The sequence below is a fragment of the Carya illinoinensis genome, chromosome 9 (genome assembly GCF_018687715.1).
Source record: "Carya illinoinensis cultivar Pawnee chromosome 9, C.illinoinensisPawnee_v1, whole genome shotgun sequence".
Lineage (NCBI taxonomy): Eukaryota > Viridiplantae > Streptophyta > Magnoliopsida > Fagales > Juglandaceae > Carya > Carya illinoinensis.
Window position 1 is genome coordinate 42,231,860 of NC_056760.1, and position 11,959 is coordinate 42,243,818.

General features: G+C 36.0%; 1 protein-coding gene across 2 annotated transcripts; it reads left to right on the forward strand.

The window, feature by feature from the left end:
• Positions 1-5,078: 5,078 nt before the first annotated feature.
• LOC122276516 (60S ribosomal export protein NMD3-like) lies at positions 5,079-9,137 on the forward strand. Of its 2 annotated transcripts, none has more exons than XM_043086309.1 (2): positions 5,079-5,279; positions 7,392-9,137. In XM_043086309.1, the coding sequence occupies exon 2, from the start codon at positions 7,394-7,396 to the stop codon at positions 8,927-8,929; it is 1,536 nt and encodes a 511-aa protein (XP_042942243.1). In that variant the 5' UTR covers positions 5,079-5,279; positions 7,392-7,393; the 3' UTR covers positions 8,930-9,137. The 2 variants fall into 2 exon arrangements, with proteins under 2 accessions (XP_042942243.1, XP_042942242.1); XM_043086308.1 differs by having other exon boundaries at positions 5,080-5,283.
• Positions 9,138-11,959: the final 2,822 nt, after the last annotated feature.

Consider the following 11,959-nt stretch of genomic DNA (forward strand, 5'->3'; position numbering starts at 1 on the left):
GCCACTCGAAAAGAAGAGTTAAGCAAAGATTTTAAATCTCTGTTCTCTCGCTTTACTGCTTCTATCTTCATGTTGGATTCCATAAGAAGTCTCTGAAGAATAGAAATACTCTCGTGGAGTTTGTCAACCCCACCAGTCCTGGATTGCAGTCGCTGAGAATATGCGACAATGGCTGATGAGTATCGAGTACCGAGACTCACAAGCTCGTAGATAAGTTCATTTTCTGACTTATTAGTCAGATCATTATTAGATTGCATAATAGCACCTACGGAAGAAGCAGAAATAACTGGTGAACGAGGTGCAGAATACCTCATGTTTTGGTAATAAGAAGATTGCTGAGCCATTGCAGAGTGAGTAAGTAGAAAGAGATTGCAGAGTAAGAATGCAGACTAATTTCAGAAAAGTGAAGAAGATGAGATGCGAAAGAAGATGAACTGAATAATTCTTTTATAGAGAAAATTATGACGAATCATCTCTCGTGAAGCATTTCTCTACAAGAGACAATAGCAAAGTAGTATCATAGTTGCGGTGCCTGACAACTACAGAAGAAAAAAGTAGTGTCATAGCTATGCGGCGCCTGACAAATTACAGATGAGCAATGTAGGATCATAGCTGCAGTGCCTGACAACTACAGAAGAGCAAAGTAGTGTCATAGCTATGCGGCGCCTAACAGATACAGAAAACCTATAAAAATCATACGGATCAGAGTTGTCTGGTCTAAAACAGAGGCCACCGATTTTGTTTAAAAAAGAGAGAGAGAGAGAGAGAGAGGTTAACGGTTTAATTTTGATGAATTCTCTACTAACTTTGGTATTTTGCAAGAACACTTAAAGTATATCACCTATATTTTTTTAAGGAAGAGTTTCAGAAGATTTTTTTTTTTTACTTGAAGTTATAGGTTTGGAGAGTATGTCGTTACAACTTAGCCAACCTTGTGCAAAGAAGTATAATCTAATTGTTGATTAAAGTAAGAGAGTTAAAAAATGACATAATCTCAAAGGCAAATATATACGGGATAGACAGTAGGTTGGTAAGCAACACCTCCTCATTAAATTGCTATTTCTTATTTAATTCGATTTCGAGGACGAAATCTTTTTTTTAGGAGGGGAGATTGTAACAGCCCGCTAGAAATTCAATTAAGGAATTTCTATTGACTTTAGGAACCTCGTGAAAACTCTGTAAGTTTACACGAATCAACTAATCACATAAATTTTAGCCTGTCAACATAGTTAGTGTTATCACTCACTATAGTGCCAGAAATGTGATTTTAATTATTTGAGATAGTTAAAAGTGTCAGAATACATTATAGTCTACACCACTAGGCTTAATTGAATATTTAGAATTTTTCAGTACTAAGTTTATTACGTTTATTTTTGGAATGAATAGTAACCTTGGTAAATGTACTAAGCGCAGTGTTTTCAAAATCACAATGTGAAATATCTAAATTAGGTTAGCGATATTTTATTTGAACACTTGGCAAGATCTTAACCACACATAATGAATAGTATTAGATACTTGGCACAAAGAGAAACCATTAGATGGAATTGTGAAGGAAATCAAGGTGTGAGATCATAACACCTAAACAAAATACATATTTGGAAAATATCTTAAGAATAGAGATTTAAAATACACATGGAAAGATTTTAGCCACCTTACTATTCCAAGTCTACTCCACATTTGGAAAATATATTAAGCTGATTTTTATAGATATTATTGGATAGAATATTTTGAGATAATCTTTTATAGATATTTTGGGTAGGAGAAAACCACACTCAACACTCAACTCCAGCCTTATCATCTCCTTTATCTCGTCCATAAGCATCTCCAGCCATCACCCACGAACTTATCTTCATTTACACGTTCCTTTAAAAGAATATCAAACACTTTCTCTCGGACAGCTTTTAGGAGTTCTTTTGCACACCCATTTTGAAGCTTTTGTAAGTGTTTTATCATAAAGTCTCCTTCATATAAGTTGTTCCTCTTTGAGTTTAGTTTCCGTAGATATATTGTTCATATCATTCCATGGTCATTTGGTCAGTCAAAAGTATTTTTAACCATGGAAAGGTCATTTTGGGCGTGAATCTGGAGAGTATGTTATAGTTTGGAGTTTTTGACCAAGCTAATGGATAGATATTGGTCCGAAATTTTTATGGAGTATTGTTAACATGTATATATGACTATTGGTTGAGGATTTTTGCATGATTAAAGGTTTTGATGAAAGATTTTCTTAGATTTAGAAACTTAGAAACTGGAAGAAGAAAAACAGTTTCTGTTTTGAGAAAGTTTAACTCTTTGGTGGTCTAAACCTATTCCAATGACTTTGATAATTTTATTGGAGGATCCTAAGCATCTTATATACATGTTATATTATTATTTTGAATATATTTGATGTTAGTTTCAAAGATATGAAATTTTATGTAAAGAGATATTCAAATAAGCCAAAGTGTGGATGTTCTTGGCTAAATTTATGTTTTGGTTAATTTTTAACCATGTGATCTTGAATTAGAAGCTTATATATGTTTTAGGACATCTTTTTAAACCATGTGATGGTTTAGTTTGAAGATCACATCTTTATAAGTCATAGATCAAAAGGTTGATCAAAACAAGTTGGAAACAAAAATCAATGGAAATAGCATATGGGAATTTCGGCCCTATGGAGTTTTTAATAGTTGTGATTAGTTTTAAATTTTTCTAAATTGATATTTGAATTGAGGATAAAATTTATATGAGGCATGTAAAGTTTGGTGACTTTTGGAGTTAGTATGCAAAATCCTTAAGTTATGGGTAAAACGATCATTTTCCTACATGCAGAGAGTAAAATAGAAATTTTACTCTTTAAGTTAGTATTTTTCCATATTTCAAATTATTAGTGATTTAGTGCTAACTTTTAGAATCACTAATTACAGTTCCTCGTGATCGCGCTTAAGGTTTTAATAAGAAACGCGGAGATCGAGATAAGTTAGCTTTTAACTTACTAGCAGTCTACTGTGTATGTGTGCTAAGAAAAAGAACTACAGTGTATGTATGTATGTTATCATATATGTCATGCCATGCCAAGTTATCATGTAATTATCTATTATACAGAATTTATTATGTCATCAATTTTTATCTGTTACATAATATATTCTGTCATGTATTACTGTACATTACAAATATGTCATGTTAAATATGTTGTCTGTTATATGTTATGCCATGTTACGAAATGTTACTATCTCAAGTTGGTCATGTATTTCAAGTTATGTTCAAATAACGTTATGTTACGTTAGGGCTTCAATCCTTTCGTATTCCAGTCACGTTTCATATTAAGTTTGTGTAGAATACATGGGGCCACAACAACTGTGGAGTATGTATTTACACATAGAATACATGGGGCCACAACAACTGTGGAGTATGTATTTACACATAGAATACATGGGCCACAACAACTGTGGAGTATGTATTTTTCATGTTAAGTCAAGTTTATGTAGGATACATGGGGCCACAACAACTGTGGAGTATGTATTTAACTACATTGTGATGCGTCGAATACATGTGGCCACAACAACTGTGGAGTATGTATTTACACATAGAATACATGGGGCCACAACAACTGTGGAGTATGTATTTAACTGCATAGTGATGTGTGGAATACATGGGGCCACAACAACTGTGGAGTATGTATTTACACATAGAATACATGGGGCCACAACAACTGTGGAGTATGTATTTTTAATGTTAAGTCAAGTTTGTGTAGAATACATGGGGCCACAACAACTGTGGAGTATGTATTTACACGTAGAATACATGGGGCCACAACAACTGTGGAGTATGTATTCTTCATGCTAAGTCAAGTTTCAGATCAAGTTCATGTCAAGTCAAGTTCAGTTTATAATTCAATTTAAGTCATGTCAATTATGTTATGTTGTACGCTAAGTTATGCTTTAATTATTTATGAATTTGATTATGCATTTATACTTTTACTGTCATCCATGCATCATTAGTCTGTGTGGAAGTTTTTTGTTAACTTGCTGAGATTTGTAATCAAATCTCACTGTGGTAGTCCCAACTACCATTCCCCCCGAATGGTAGATCTTGTTACAGGACCTGAAGGAGGATCAGGAGCTGACCAACTAGACACAGTCGACTGAAAGACGGTGCGTCGTTAATGTTAATATAGTAGTTAAATTACTACTTGTACGATGGAGTTGCATCTCCAGTACTTTTTGGATCATAAGCATTTTGGACTAGTGTTGTGATCTTAGTTGTTCAATGGGTCTTTATGTATGAAGTATGTTTTAAGCAATTGAGATATTTTCAATTTGGTGCATAGTATTGCTAAAGAAAAAAAATTATCCGCTGCGAATATTGCATAATGTTAGATGCATGTTAGGAATATTGCATCTTATATGTCATGAACGGGGGCAGGTAACCTTGTGTTGCATGTTTCGACGCTTCAAATGTCCGTCCAATCCCAAACGGAATTTGGGGGCGTCACAGTATTATATATTAGATTATATATATTATATCAACTATAATATAATACATTAAAACCGAAAAATCGGTAAAATTAGACGAAAAAACCGATAAAATTATAGTACATGTTTAGAATAGTGACCGGTGCGTAATCGGTTTTGAAAAATACAAAACCAGTACATACCTATTTGGTCCTAAATTTTGTCCAAAACTAGACCAGACATGACCGGTTACATCCATATAATTAGGCACTATGGTATGATAAAAACTAACAATTATCGTATAATTAGACACTATGATATTTACTCATAATCAATACTAACAATTATAAAAACTATAAGTAAAAAAACATAGGGCTAAAATAAAGATTAAAATTAAAACTAAATTTAGGGTTTTAAAAAATAGAGTTTAGTTTAGTATTTAGTGGGAAAAAAAAAAACTCCAAAATAGGATTTAAGGGGAAAAAAAAAAAAAAAAAATTGAGTTGAGAAGCCCAAAACGAAGCAACCCAACGATCCCAGCCCACGTTCAAGCAAAACCTTTGGTGCAAGTCTCTACCCAGTCCGGCTCCGCCGCTCGACCTTCAGTTTCTCCCTCTCATATACTTTTAGAAAAACCCAAAACCCTTCTGAGCCGATCGAGAAGGCCTTCTCCCACCTGCCCACCCACCCTCCCAGACCGTCGCCTCTCTCTCTCTATCTCTTCTCCCGCCGTGCGGCCGTCCATCGACTCCCCCTCGCCGTCCGAACTCACTGAGTCCTTAACTCTCATCGAGTCATCGCCGTGCCTCTGCCCATCGAGTCATCGACGTCAGTCCCATCACCGTGGTCCGTAAGTGCCTCTTCCGTTCACTCACCATCTTCCGTTCACCGTTGATTTTAATTTGTTGGTTGATTTTCTTGTATGCTGATTTCCAGACTTTTTTGGTTGATTTTTGGTATGCTTATTTCCAGATTTTTTGGTTGATTTTGTAATTTTGTGGGTTGATTTTTTGGCGTCTGCTAGGGTTTCTAACTTTAGTGAAAAAAATGAACTGGGATCCGACTATGCTGTAACTGTAAGGGTTTCTAACTTCTGTGAAGCGCATGCGGATTATGGTACACAAAACTAGGAATGTGTTCTAGTTCTTAACTTCTTGCATTTATCAAACAATGAGGCAGTGTTGTCATTTAAAAAAAAAAATTTATTAAAATCTGATTTGGTTAAGGTTGTCGCAATTTCATTAACCCCATCAACCACTATTTTGTTTGAGAGCCATTTATAATGAGGTTAATGTGATTCACCAAATATGCAGAAGAACGGAAAAGAAATAAAAGGGAGAAATGTTAATGTGATTCATATATATAAAGCTGTGCCATAATCCCTTGCTTGTTGCTTTACTAATATGCAAGGCTGGGTACTCGGCCGATTGCTTCTCTGCAATAGAGACTGATCACACGAGCCCAATTACAACTTAAAATTTTAAAACCAATTAATAAAATCTTAAATCCGAGGTATCGAAACTAAAAATTTTCAATATGTAGTCAGTTCTGTCAAATTTGAAGAACACTTCTGCCTTTTTATCCAATAATCGCTGGTTACTGTATGGATGTCATATCCTCTTGGGCTGTTATGGTTATCAGCTATTAATCTGTTTGGCTGCCTAGAAGATTTCACACGTCAACAGAGAAAGGTTGGGACTGCTGTGTTTAGGCTCTTTTTTATTTTGAAAAAAAATAATTGGAACTATTGGTTTTAGATTTTAAAGATGCATATTTGAAATTAGACTTCTCGTTTTCCTATAACTTTCCTGTATTTTCTGAGAAGCCAAACTGAGGAACTTATTCGTCGGCCTTTTTTTTCACGGTTTTTTCTCTTCATACCTGATCATGAAGTTGGTGATTTGGGTTACACATGAAGTGATTTTTTCGTGAGCTGCTTTCCAAACCGCTTCTCTTAACCGGATCTCATTCTCCGGTTATTAGGGTTGTGCTCCAGCATCGCTTTTATTTATTTATTTGTAATTTATAAATAGGTTCGCTTCTATTAGTATTCTATATATTTTTGCCTGTAAATTTTCTTTTCGGCCTGGTTACTCGGTTTTAATATGGTTTAATCTTTTGGGAATTTACTTCAATCATTTGAAATCCGGTAAAATTGACAAGAAAGGGGAAAAAAAAAAAAAAAAGACACCTCCCCTTAGCTGAAGCAAATTTGTGTTCTACTCTTAAGCTTTGATTTTGGTTCCAAGTTTACTCTCTTTCTTTTGGTTTAATACTTGCCGTGAGTTTTCTTTGTATTCTGAGGGAGGCTGTCAATAAGCGTTATTCAAATTTGATGGAACTGACTATATATTGAAAATATTTTGTTTGGCTGCCTGGGATTTGAGATTTCATTAATTAGTTTTAAGTTGTAATTGGGCTCGTGTGATCGGTCTCTATTTCTTAAGTTGCCGTCTTGCTCTATTGAACAAACAATGTTGGATAAATGCGAAGCCAATAATAGTATATTCAATCCCAGATACTTCTGGAATTATTTGCTTTTAATTCCTGAGCTAACTTCGTGCTGTAGTTTGTTGGGGAAACCCAGCGCCTCCTGTTGTATTTCTCTTTTATTAAGGCTGTGTTTGTGTCAGCCGAACTTATTTTCTGGGAAAAGATATTTATCTCTTGACCTGTTTGAGAAGGGGAAAAAAAGCGGTCTATGGAAAAGGATCCTTCGACGTCGATCATCTTCATACTTTGTTTTCTCCATTGCCCCAACATGAAAGGTTACTATTTCTCTGCAAACGGACGACAGCTATTAACTCTAATTTTATACAAGGGCCCGTTTAAGTTTATCATTGATGGATTTTTTCTGTTTGAATTAGCACATAAGACAGCCACTTGTACCTATTCTAGTTGATGTTGTTTCGTTCATTTCTAAATTTTAAATGTTTTTTTTGTGTTTTATCTTATCAGCCATGGCTGAAGAATCAGGTATGTTTATGGTTCCCCAAACAGTCGGAAGCGTTCTTTGTTGTAGATGCGGCATTCCAATGGCACCAAATGCTGCCAATATGTGTGTGAAGTGTCTGCGCTCCGAAGTCGACATCACGGAAGGTCTTCAGAAGCATGTAATCATAATTCATTGCCCTGAGTGCGACACCTACTTGCAGCCACCGAGAACATGGCTCAAAGCCCAATTGGAATCGAAGGAACTGTTGACATTCTGCGTAAAGAGGCTGAAGAATTTGAATAAAGTAAGATTGGTGCATGCAGAGTTCATTTGGACCGAACCCCATTCCAAGAGGATCAAGGTCAGATTGAAAGTTCAGAAAGAGGTTCTTAATGGAGCAATACTTGAACAATCGTATGTGGTCGAGTATGTTCAGCAAGAACATATGTGTGAATCCTGTTCAAGGATTCAGGCCAATCCAGACCAGTGGGTTGCAGCTGTGCAACTGCGCCAACATGTTTCTCACAGGCGTACTTTCTTTTACTTGGAGCAGCTGATTCTGAAGCACAATGCTGCTGCCTCTGCCATAAAGATCAAGCAGATGGATCAAGGGATCGACTTCTTTTTCTCAAACCGGAGTCATGGTGTGAAGTTTGTGGAGTTTGTTGGTAAAGTTGCTCCAGTTAGGAGTCGCAATGACAAACAGCTTGTTTCCCATGATACTAAGAGCAATAACTACAATTACAAGTACACTTTCTCTGTTGAAATCTGCCCGATATGTCGTGAGGATTTGATCTGTTTGCCTCCAAAGGTCGCTGCTAGTTTGGGAAATCTAGGTCCTCTTGTGATTTGCACCAAAGTCACCAACAGCATTGCTTTGCTTGATCCTTTCACCTTGAGGATCTGTTTCTTGGATGCTGATCAGTATTGGAGGGTGCCATTCAAATCTCTATCCACTAGCAGGCAGCTAGTGGAGTATATAGTGTTAGATGTGGAGATTGTTTCTTCTGAAGTTAACGTTGGTGGCTCCAAGTATTTCTTAGCTGATGCACAAGTGGCCCGTTTATCAGATTTTGGGAAAAATGATACAATTTTCTCCATCAGAACACATCTGGGCCATCTTTTGAACCCTGGGGATTATGCTCTTGGTTACGACTTATATGGAGCTAACAGTAATGATGGTGAGCTAGAGAAGCACAAAGGTCTGATCCTCCCAGAGGCAATTCTGATAAAGAAGAGCTACGAAGAGAAGCGCCAGAAGAAGCGCGGGAAGCCTCGTGCATGGAAGCTTAAATCCCTTGACATGGAAGTTGATGATAGGAAGGGTAGAGCTGAGCAAGAGAAGATGAACACTGAGTATGAACAGTTCTTGAAAGATCTGGAGGAGAACCCTGAAATGAGGTTCAATGTATCATTGTACCGTAATAGAGATTACCAGCCATCAGAGATGACATCTGTGGCTGATGGAGATGACTTGCCTTCTGTTCCACTGGAAGAGTTGCTTGCTGATCTCGAACTAAGTGAAGAGGAGGAAGTTGCGAGTGATAGCATGATGGAGTGATGGGAAGCTTTTGTTCTTAAAACGTATTTTCCTTACCCAGAACTTCTATCGTACAAGTAAATAGATTATATTTTTGCAAAAGATGGCCGTTATGTTTTAATGTTGTAAGTTGAGTTAGTCCTGATAGTCGTGTTTTTGGATGGTTGGATGTGATGGAAGTATGAATGCAATAATTTCAATGAAATAAACCATACAAATTGGCTCTTTATAGAAGTTTGCATGTACATGAAGTACGTCAATATTTTGTAGGTCAATTCATCCATATATCTGTTGAAACTATAGAAAGATCATATCATATCTTATTGTCGACCTACACAAGATATTAGGAAGAGTGCCTTATCACAAATTCTATACTTTTAACTCTTCATGGTTCTTTTTACTAATCGAAAATTCTGAAAAATGTATGTAGATTTTGTTTTCAAACCCAATTTATTCATTTTGTAGGAAGTGAAGGAAATGTAAATGCACAACATTTTAGAGCCAATTGTACTCATTATTTGGTAACCATTATTTCTCATCTTATCACTTAAAAAATTTAGCTATCATGAAAGGTAAAATCTCCTAATTGATTTTTTTAGCTATCATGAAAGGTAAAATCTCCTAATTGAAGTTAGACAATTAATTTGACATGAGTAATCTCCAAGTTTCATTAAAAAATGACATTAATATGACCATGGGTTAAATGATTAGCATGTTTTTATGAATGGATAAATCATAAAAATAGCTTGTGTGGAAAGTAGACATTAATAACGGGAACTCGTTGGACATTTCCCCGAAAGGTCTAAAGTCCGGTACACTTGGACATTACAACACCATCAAATGGACTCTTCAGAAGTTAGACATTAATCTCAATCGACACAGTTATTGGATGGATCATCGCCTAATATTCTAGCTGGGAGACTCACCTGATATTATGGTGAAAAGGTTGTAACACAGTCTCACATCAACTCCTTTTAAAGGCTACGGAGAACATCCTAGTTATTCCTTTCAAATGTCATATAAAATACATTTGAACTTTAAATTGGTAACTGTTTCCACAATTCAAACTTCCAACATGTCCGTACAATACAATGCATATGCCAATTCATATGTCCAAAATCCAAATTTACAGAGGTAAAGCATTGTACAGAGCCTATAAAGACAACCCTTGAAAAGACTTCAGGAAGATGGTTGATTATTATTATTTAAAATTATTATTATTATTAGGTTAAGTTTGAATAGTGAGTTGAGAAGAAAGTTGAAAATGATTAAAATATTATTTTTTAATATTATTATTTTAGAATTTGAAAAAGTTAGATTGTTTATTATATTTTGGTGGAAATTTGTAAAAGTTGAAAATTATGAATCATGAGAAGAGATGAGATGGATTGAGTCCAAAGTGAGCTAGACTTTTGATCAAACTTTTGTTCAAAAACTTTTTGAAGGCTGTTCAATTAATCTTTCTCATTCTAAAAGTACTGTGGTATGAGGCAGCTAGCTATCGATATTTAGATATGTTTGGATGATGAGGTGATTTAAGATGATTTGTGAATAATAATAAATAATAAAAAAGTAATAATAAAATATTAAATAATAGCGAATAATAGTAAAAAAAAATAGATAAAAAATAATGATAAAATATTAAATAGTAGTGGAATGATCTCGCAAACACAATCCTAAAGGTGGTTGAAAAGTCGAGAACACCATTAGAGAAAATCCACCCCTTTTTCAGCTCCTCCTAAATATCCATTCCAGTTTTCGGTTAGTGATTCCAAAAGATCAGCGGCTACATTATCATCGAAATTTCTAAGGTTGCCCAAACTCCAAATCGGCCAAAATGATCGTGTTCCTCAACTTATCTTCAGTTCTTCATGATCAGCCTACAATGAAAATTCTATTCTTGATTTCATGTCTTTCCTTGATACCCCTATGCTCACTTTTCCTCAAAGTCTGTACGTTAGTGGTGTCTGGCCAATGTCTTGGTGATGAGCAATCCTGGTTGCTTCAGTTGAAGAACAAGCTTATGTTCAACGGTGCCTTGTCGGCAAAATTGGCACATTGGAATTATAGTGCCGATTGCTGCTCGTGGGAAGGCGTAACCTGCAGCGAGGGTCGCGTTATTGGTCTCGACCTCAGCAATGAATCCATCTCTGGTGTGCTTGACAATTCCAACAGCCTTTTCAATCTTCCCCGTCTCCAGAAGCTAAACTTGGCCTATAACGAGTTTGATTCTTCCCAGTTTACGAAGCTCAGCAATTTGACTTACTTGAATCTGTCAACTGCAGGCTTTGCCGGGCAGATTCTCACACCTCAAAAGGTTGGCTACTCTTGATTTATCCATCCTTTCTTACCGGATTACTTATTTGCTTATGCTTGAGAACCCAAATCTATCTACGTTATAGTTCAGAATCTTTCGGGGCTTAGGGAACTTCATCTTGATGGTGTAAATATCTTAGCAGAAGGGTATGAGTGGTGTCAGGCCTTATCATCTTCATTGCCTCATCTAAGAGTGTTGAGAATGTCAAGATGTTATCTTTCTAGGCCTTTTGATCCATCCTTGCAGAATCTCCAGTCCCTCTCAGTTATTCATCTGGCTCATAACTAGTTTTTTGTTCAAATTCCAGAGTTTTTTGCAGACTTCAAAAGCTTGACATCCTTGAGTTTCACCTCATGCAATTTGAATGGGAAATTTCCAAAAAAGATCTTCCAAATTCCAACGCTGCAAAGGCTTGAATTATCAGGTAATACGATACTACAAGGTTCTTTAGGTTGGATCTGGAAACTTCCTAATCTAGCTCACTTGAATCTCTCTTTTAACTACCTACTATCTCTAGAAGGACCATTCCTCAGTTGTCCAACTTTAAATATGCTAGACCTTCGTTCCAACCATTTCCATGGCCAATTCCCCTTTTTTCTCCCCAGTGTTGTGTACTTGGATTTGTCAAAGAATAATTTCAACTCTTCCATACAAAAAAGCATTGAGAACTTGCCCAATACCACTAATTTCTTCTCCCTTTCAAGCAACAAATTCAATGGGATTATTCCTGTTTC